This window comes from Watersipora subatra, chromosome 10, assembly GCF_963576615.1.
Source record: "Watersipora subatra chromosome 10, tzWatSuba1.1, whole genome shotgun sequence".
Lineage (NCBI taxonomy): Eukaryota > Metazoa > Bryozoa > Gymnolaemata > Cheilostomatida > Watersiporidae > Watersipora > Watersipora subatra.
Window position 1 is genome coordinate 32,570,250 of NC_088717.1, and position 9,200 is coordinate 32,579,449.

A 9,200-nucleotide genomic window follows, 5' to 3' on the forward strand; every position below is an offset into this window, starting at 1 on the left:
TCATTTGTAAGATTAATGTAAGATTTTCTGTAAGATTTATCGTTAGTATCAGTTATTCCTCACTTATATTTACATACATTTACATACTTTGAGAAATACATATATAGGTAGATTTACATTCTCTTATTACATTTATAAACTTTGTATAACTTTTGAAGTTTACAATATAAGTTTTTACAGTTTGTTACGTTATCGTTTTTATTGGAACTTGAATTTTTTAATCATAATTTGAGTTTAATATCTGTTTGAAATTTTACCGTTATTCATTGTCCTATCACTGTTGCCTATTATTACTTAGTTTGTTTCCAATCTTTATTATTAATATTAATTTTTCATTCCACCATTTTTGGCAGACATTATTCTAATAAAATTTCAACCACAAAATACTACCATATTCTGTCATTTTTTTTTATTAATCTGTTAAATACATGTATTCTCTGAAGTTACACATTGTCTAATACCTCAAAAGAAAAGAACTTGTTCTGCACAAAATCATTCCCTCATGATATAAAGTTTGAAAGTTACAGTTTGACAAAGTTTAAAAACTTTTACAGTTGTTTTTATTTTCTCTCCTAATTTAATTCAACTACAAAAAACACTTCTCTCATGATATGTAGTTTGAAAGTTAGAATAGTAAATGTTGTTATATGTTAAGGACAATCAATTTTCTGTCCAAAGACTTTGTATTACTCAGGCAACGCCGGTTGGTACAGCTAGTGTATATATATATATATATATATATATATATATATATACTAGCTGTGCTACCCGGCGTCGGCTGGGTAATAGAAACGTCTTTGGACAAAAAATTGATTTGTATTTAACATACAACTACATTTGCCATTCTAACTTTCAAACTACATCTCATGAGAAAAATGTTTTGTCTTATAAACAATGAGAAGTAATGAGAGTTGCTTGCTATTAGCCTGGCACATTGCCAATGGAAAATTTGAGTACGCCTAAAGGTTGACTTGCAACAAAATTCACATTACAGTTATTTGATATGAAAAGATTCACCATGTCTTACTCTGTTGTGTTGTAGGTGCAAAATATGTGGAAAGGTGATTACAAGCTCTTAAAAGCTCAAAAGCGAACAGAAACTCGCAGCCATACGAGACTGCCGTAGTTTGGATTCTCTTTCCAAAACGGCTCAAATGTGATGTAGTTGTGAGAGATGGTTTCTGTTTACACTTTCATGCAACCTTATTCGTCGAAATATTTTCACAAATATACTTCACGCATTCAATAAAACTATGTCTATTGTTCTTACGCGTCTGTTTTATCGTCATCGTAATGCTGTCACTTTTAGCAGTGATATCTTATAACTTACATGTACTGTAAAAATTCATTAAATATTTTAACCTTACCTCGAAGGAGTACATATCGTTGTCTGATAATCATGACGAGCCTGTTGGTCACTTGTGATAGTCGAAAAGTGCTGCAGAAATTATTTGCGAAGTATTGAGTCACATGATTAGATTACGACTTGCCGATTAGACCAAACCGAAACAAAACTGCAAAGTAGCGAGCATCTATATTTGATACGGGGTCTTCGGTAAAACCCGAAGTGTTTGTCATAAACTAGTGCTACGATAAGTTTTATATTTAGCTTTTTATTGGCCTTCCAATTCACGTGAGAATATCACGTGACAAGACGATAACCAAATTTCATGGCTATGTCATCGAAATAAAGAGATTCCAATCTACGGCGGCTTTTCGTCTTTGAGCTTTTAAGACCTTGTAATCACATTTCCACATATTTGGCACCTACAACACAACAGAGTAAGACATGGTGAATATTTTGATACCAAATAACTGTAATGTGAATTTTATTGCAAGTCAACCTTCAATAATGTGAGCCAACAGCTTCTCGTGACGTTATGCTATGACCCTGCGTCGTACACAAAGCTGTTAAGTATTTGCTCTGATATAGCGACATATATGGCGTAGCCAGTCTATCAATCTCAATGGCCTATTGGGTAGGGTGCTGGCCTAGCAAACGGTGGGGTCCGAAGTCAAATTTTCCTCGCTACGGGTTCATTATTCCAAGATTTTAAGATCTTTAGCCGGAATGCGTACAGATCCACATACGACGACAGAAGACAGATGGACATACATTGAGAAATATATATATACATGTATATATGTATACATATACGTGTATATATATATATAGTCAAAAAATCATCATATTTTTCACATGTATATATACATATGTATATATATGTGACTTGTATATATATACATGTATATATATATATACATATATTTCTCAAAGTATGTGTCATTGTGGATATAGATATAGCGCACGCTGATTGTTTTTCCAATGCGGTCATGTGTTACGATGCCCCTGTAGAGAAATATTTTTCGTAAGGTTCAATTACTATATCTGGGGTCAAGGTCAATTCTTCTCACGCGAACAGTTATATTGTCTCCGTGGGAAGAGCTTCGACATTGTCTCTCCGTTCGGTCAAACAAAGACAGTACGATATCTCATTTTTACAGTTGTTAAGGTATCGAGAGCAACCAGTATCGTTGTATTCAATTTTTTGATGGATAGCTTCTGGTGGAACAGTAATCTTTTTTATACACACCCACTTCTATGCAAGAATTATTATTTATTCAATATATTTTGTTTTTTTCAGTACGTATTAATTGTATGTATTAATGTATTATTACAAAATCATATTTTGTTGTAATCGTAGCAAAACAGACTTAATTTAGCTATTACTTGCTAATTATTTCACATTTACATCTAAACCTTTTTATAGTTGTTTTCTTTTTTTAATTTGACCTGCACAAAACATTTTCTTCGTGATATTAAGTTTGAAAGTTGCTCGTGTTTTTTTGTAGGCTGTGTTTGTCTACTTGCGCCAGCCGCTGAACGGCCCATCAGCAATTAGACAACACGTGTCTGGTGCTTCTGTCTAGTATGTTTGGTGCTGCTGGAACCACCTCTTACATTCCTATGCAGGAGTCGGAGCATGCTGTAAATAGTCGTCTAGTTTTAGTGGTCATACTCGAATGATTAATTTATACTTTTAGACTCATAAAACACTTTTTTAATGGATTAATTTGGAGCATTCTTTTTTATCTTTTAGCTATTTGTTTTGTGTTAAATGAGTTTGTCATGAGTCATTCAATGAAGTACCGGCTCCTATTGGACGCTGCCAAATGAGTCATTCAATGAAGTACCGGTTCCTATTGGACGCTGCCAAATGAGTCATTCAATGAAGTATTGGCTCCTATTGGACGCTGCCAAATGAGTCATTCAATGAAGTACCGGCTCCTTTTGGACGCTCTCAAATGTCTCAAATGAAGTAGTTTTGTGTATGCTACTAATTTTTTTCTCATTTTATGGTAACATATGATTTATATTGTATTCAATGGGTTGAAACATTTTATCTTGTCTTTTCACTCTATACCGATGCTTTTTCATTAGTGAGTAGGTGTGACTATAACAATATAATGATACATATATGCCAGTTGGTGATGTGATAAGTTTAACGGACCCGGAGTGTCTTCCGTTAGCTTACGCTTCTAAGGACCATAATACTTTTCTTATTTCTATTTTCTGGAATGCCAAAGGCAATTTTATCATAGTGTTATGTTTATCTTAATTTTATTTTTCAAACTTGAAAAAATTGTAAATTTTTATTTGACAAATGATTCAGTTAACTATGAATTTATACAGACACTCCTATCAATGTGTATGCATGCGCAACAGCAACAACAGCAACAACTTTCAATAGGTTTAGTTTTACGAACAGCTCAGTCGATTTTCAAGTCAGGCTTTCATACTTTTCGCCGATTGGTCACAGGCAGTTAGCTGATAGTTCATGCTCTGCGGTGGTATGTAAATTGTGCTTTCAATCATCTCGTAAATACTTATTGTAGACTAGTTAAAAGCAGTTATGGCTCGTTGGCAGCATGCGGTTGGCAGCAAGCGGCATCAGCATGCATCTGATACGGACACGCTTGAACAGATGTCGGAGTAGCGTTTAAAAATGCGCTAGGCCTAGATGGCTGCCATCTGAAATGGCCACGACTGCGCAATTGCACGATTACATGTGAAACGATAATCTAATTAGCAAGCAATTTATTTAGAAAATTAATTGGTAGGGTAGGAAAATAGGTGCTGTGCAGCATTAGCACGGCTCAGTCCTATTTTTATTAGCCATTGTTCTCACAATAATAGTGGCTTAGGTAACATTAAAACGGGTCACTTATTCAAAGGTCTCAGTTTCATGTAAATGCACAAAGAAAATATTGTATCAGTCTTTTGAAATCATTCGTGTGAAACACAAGTGTGGTTACACAGTGCTTTGTATTGTTCTAACAAACATTCTGGTGGACGATATCTCAGTGTGGGATATCACAACTGCGTCCATTTCACAGTGTAGCCTTCCACGGAGTTCACTGGTCATTCACCAAACAGCTGGTTTGTAAATGAATGCTTTTTATTCTACATCTATAATGCTGTAAGGGATCCATTATTTATAGTAAATGCTCTCATCTTGTACTTTTAGGAGCTCATCTGATTTAGTTTTTAGATTCTGATTGTATAATATCCATGCATGTTGAATAAGTCTTCCTCTGATGGTGTGCGCTACTTGAGCATATGGTTCTTAGTATAATCCTATCTTTTGGAAGATGAAGTCTTCAAGTTGTATAAGATGAGAGAGCAAATAAAGAAGGTAGTCAGGCTGCTTGAAATCAGTCACACCGTTGACTGTGATACACAGCTATTGTATTGGGTACAGGTGGTAAGTGTGTACATGGTTTGTGATACACAGGTACTGTATTCGGTACAGGTGGTAAATGTGTACATGGTGTGTGATACACAGCTATTGTATTGGGTACAGGTGGTAAGTGTGTACATGGTGTGTGATACACAGCTATTGTATTGGGTACAGGTAGTAAGTGTGTACATGGTGTGTGATACACAGGTACTGTATTGGGTACAGGTAATAAGTGTGTACATGGTGTGTGATACACAGGTACTGTATTGGGTACAGGTAATAAGTGTGTACGTGGTGTGTGATACACGGGTATTGTATTGGGTACAGGTGGTGTGTACATGGTGTGTGATACACAGGTGCTGTATTGAGTACAGGTAGTGTGTACATGGTGTGTGATACACAAGTATTGTATTAGGTACACGTAGTGTGTACTTGGTATGTGATACACAGGTACAGGTACTGTATTACTAACAATTGTTTGTTATGCTTTTATGTTAAGTTTGCCAAAATGCCTTACGAATACACAAAGCCTCGTGGCCCAGTGGCGGCCATGTACTCGAGTCCGGGTCCATGCTATGCATTGCCATCTCTCATAGGAGCTGGTACTCAAGACAGCAGTCAGCAGAAGGCTCCCGCTTACCATTTTGGTCTCAAGTAAGTTCGCATTCTGCCACATTTTTGATGAGCTATACAGATGTTACAGCCCTATATAAGTGCTCAAAAGCCTCATTAAGAAATCAAAACACTGGTAAGAGGTTGAAATCGGGTCGTGTTAACATCATTAGCATAGGAGTCAAAGAGCCTGTGTTACAGAGTTCCCTAACCGATAGCCCAAGCTTTGAGTCGCTCTCAGACTGGGGTCCCAGTTTTGTACAAGGTCTTAACTTGTTTAGTTTTGTCGAGTTAGTTGCAGTTTTAATTGTACAGCAAATTCTTCTGAGAAAATTGTTCACTGCAGACATAAACAATTCTCTACGGACACCAGCCCAGGTCCTATATATTCTCTGCCTAAGCTTAAAGTTTCCCACAAGAACTCTCTGCCTGTCTGGACACTGGCGTCTAGAAAATTCCCTCCTACAGAAGCCAAGTAAGTAATTGAAGGAGAGCTTTTCATGTAAGATGACTGGATGTTTGGGAGCTCCCCGATTAATACACTCCGCTTATCCCATAATACTAGTGTTTTAAAACGTCATAGTAGCTGCTCATGTAAGATTACCTCATCTTGACAATTCCTACTTGCTGCATAAGTTCGATGGCCAACCAGTGAGGATGTACAGGGAGAGTGTGGGAGAAATAGCTTTTGCTCCTCTTTAGTCTCTAATGCTAATATATACCCTAATCCTATTAGCTATGTTCCAGACTGAATGTCCCTGGACCAGGGACGTATGATTTGAGAGGCAAGTGTCTGAGTGAAAGTGCCCCTGCCTTTAGCTTTGGAACTCGGCCTAAGGGAAGACAGGTAGACACAGCTCCGGGTCCCAATATCTACTCACTGCCACCTATAGTGGGCAACAAGCCTATCAACAAGTCATCAGCACCACAATACACTATGGTCTCTCGCAGCCTCGTTGGCGGCTTCTCTGAAGACCTGCAGAAGGTGACACGAGCATATACTGTATATACATATCATATATATCTCATTTTCGTTGCAGCATATTAGAAGTAGGCTGAGGTAGATTGTCGTGCGATGGTGTCACTGCTATATAGTTTTATGGCGAAAAGATGTCAGTGCTATACGATGTCACTGCTATACGATGTCAGTGCTATACGATATCAGTGCTATACGATGTCAGTGCTATACGATGTCAGTGCTATACGATGGCAGTGCATACGATGGCAGTGCTATACGATATCAGTGCTATACGATGTCAGTGCTATACGATGGCAGTGCTATACGATGTCAGTGCTATACGATGTCAGTGCTATACGATATCAGTGCTATATGATGTCAGTGCTATACGATGTCAGTGCTATATGATGCCATTGCTGTAACACACAATTGTTTCTACACGTTAATAGATGGCTGGCCGAGACAGTAGTCTTTTGACCCGTCGCCGAGTATGCATGTACATATATTTCTAATATTTTAGCCAATTGGAAAAAACTGGTACTTCAAATGACCTGTAATTTTGTGTTTCTAAATATAAGACTATCTACTGAAGAACATGGTGCTAGCAGATACATGTAGTTTCACCTAAACATTGTCCAACTGACCTTCAAAGTACCTTCACACATGTGAAATCCTTGATTGGGTTGCTATGGAGTACCTTATGACTAGCTTAAAGAATAACTTTGACAAAATTTAGTATATTTTATCAGAAAGTATCGGTATTTTTCTTTTATTTGTGATTGTTTTTGATGTTTGAGGTGATCTGACTGCCAGGATATTTCAAGATTAAAATCGACAAAATTTGATCGCAGTTAAAATGCTCAGACAAAAAAATACGTAAAGAATGAGCGTATGAAGTTCATCACGGTTTAACCGCGCAACTTCATGCGGTTAAACCGTAATTAGGTTTTGTTGATTTTTATCTTGAAACATCCTGGCAGTCAGATCGCCTCAACCATTAAAAACCATCGCAAATGAAAGAAAAATAATGATACCTTCTGATAAAATATACTAAAAGGCTGTGCTATATCATCTTTAAACTGATGTTTTTACGGTCAGGTAAAGGAAGTAGATTTTGCTCATGGTTGTTGGTTTGTGTCATATTTAGACACCGGGACCCGGTGCATATGACCTGAGCAAGATGACGGACAAGTTCAAAACAAAAGCCCCAGTCTACAGCATAACCAGCAGGACATACATGCCAGAGGATGCTACAATTAAACCCGGTCCTGGTGCCCACTCTGTCGAGAATGTAAGATATTTCTAGCATTCGTGTGTTTGATTGGTCGCCTCGTATAGATCCACAGATGTTAGGACTCGTGTCCTCACATCCTCGCATGCTTTTTTATGGGTCACATACGGTGTGATTACATACATAGCAAAGGTCGACACTTTTTCAGGGGGCTATTTCAGCGTAGACAGTCAACCATTTCTGGTCATTAGCTGATGTTTGTTTCGGGTTAGAGCGCTTTGGGACTCGCCACTCATATGCTGTTCCTGTGTAGGGGAGGCGCATGGCAGTCTCATTCCAATCGTGTACCTCTCCCTATTGCAAAAATACCTTCGCTATGATTTCTGCTATAAGATAAGATAGTATGTGATAACCGAGACATACAGCCTTTGTTTACAGAGGGAGTATGTAAACAAGGGCTGTATTCAATGATATCCACTTCTTGTAATATCATGGAAAAAAATCTACCGATATCTATTATTTTTAGGCAGCCGATAATCGATTGCTTGCCAAATGCGTCCAGTAAATGCTACAAATGTTGCTTTTGGATTTATCAGTAAATGTGAATTTTTCATGTCGAGTAATTACATCATTCGCTTATCGGCCAAATCTAGAACATGGGAGGATGACTTCTAGTTTTTGGTATGCGTCAACCTCCATGATTGCTCATTGCTTAAGCAGACGTGAGACATGAGACATTTTTTATGAGGATTTCAAAACCACTCTCATTGTATTTGCAAACCGACTAACAGTCTAATCATTTCGACCTTCACCTATCCTTTAGCTACAAACGTATATAACCTTTCCATCCTTTTAACCATCTGTTTTTCAGTCCTCGCATGTAGTAGGACAACGGAACCCAGCCTATAGCTTTGGACTACGGCACAGCCAATACACCGCACCTATCGCTGATATAACGCAGGAAGAGGAGTAACGGATAAGATAGACTAGCCAAGTTGACCTACTTGCAATACAGCTGCTATCTCCTCGGCGAACACGTAGCCTTCAACTTAGTCCACTCTAAAATGCCCTCTATTGTTAGCTGAAACATCTTTTTTATTGGGTACAAATGGCAGGTTGGGCAGGTGTGACGTAATTAGAGGTCTTGTGCATGAACTTTTTTTTAATATTTTAGTCGTTTCATCGACTTTCGATGCTATTGCTGCTAAATATCTTATCAAATTTTTAAGATGTTTGCCTTACGTCACCTCCCTACCCACAATTCTATGTTTAGTCCATCTCGCTCAATCTTTCCATACATAGCGGCGCTATTTCCATGTAACTGATAGCCATTTATGTTTACCTCTTGACTGTGCCAATTGTTTGCAATGGATTCTACTAAAGATTGTTTTGTGAAATGTTTGAAAAGCGTCATAGACAAGCTATTTATGTTTTCTATTCACACATTTGTATACTTGTGCAGTGCGCATTACAAGACAGCCGCCAGTTAATACTCCACTGACTTCACTATGTCTATGTGTCTATGTTAACTCTTACCCCCGTCTATGTCCCATAACACTCCCGTACCAATACTCTTGCCCCCTTCTATGTCCCATAACACTCCCGTACCAATACTCATACCCCCGTCTACGTCCCATAACACTCCCGTACCAATACT

At 37.8% G+C, this 9,200-nt stretch overlaps 2 protein-coding genes across 5 annotated transcripts in view; both read left to right on the plus strand.

Annotated features, from left to right (window-relative positions):
- LOC137405652 (uncharacterized) overlaps nt 1-3,485 on the plus strand; it is a 66,786-nt gene extending 63,301 nt beyond the window's left edge. For all 4 annotated transcript variants that reach the window (XM_068091981.1, XM_068091983.1, XM_068091982.1 and 1 more), the window contains one exon: nt 2,854-3,485. The gene's annotated coding sequence lies outside the window, so the exon portion shown is untranslated. The remainder of the gene's footprint in view (nt 1-2,853) is intronic.
- An 893-nt stretch (nt 3,486-4,378) lies between these two features.
- LOC137406330 (ciliary microtubule associated protein 1A-like) lies at nt 4,379-9,144 on the plus strand. Its single transcript, XM_068092896.1, has 6 exons — nt 4,379-4,441; nt 5,242-5,396; nt 5,701-5,829; nt 6,102-6,339; nt 7,460-7,603; nt 8,415-9,144. The coding sequence occupies exons 2-6, from the start codon at nt 5,251-5,253 to the stop codon at nt 8,514-8,516; spliced, it is 759 nt and encodes a 252-aa protein (XP_067948997.1). The 5' UTR covers nt 4,379-4,441; nt 5,242-5,250; the 3' UTR covers nt 8,517-9,144.
- The last annotated feature ends 56 nt before the right edge of the window (nt 9,145-9,200 follow it).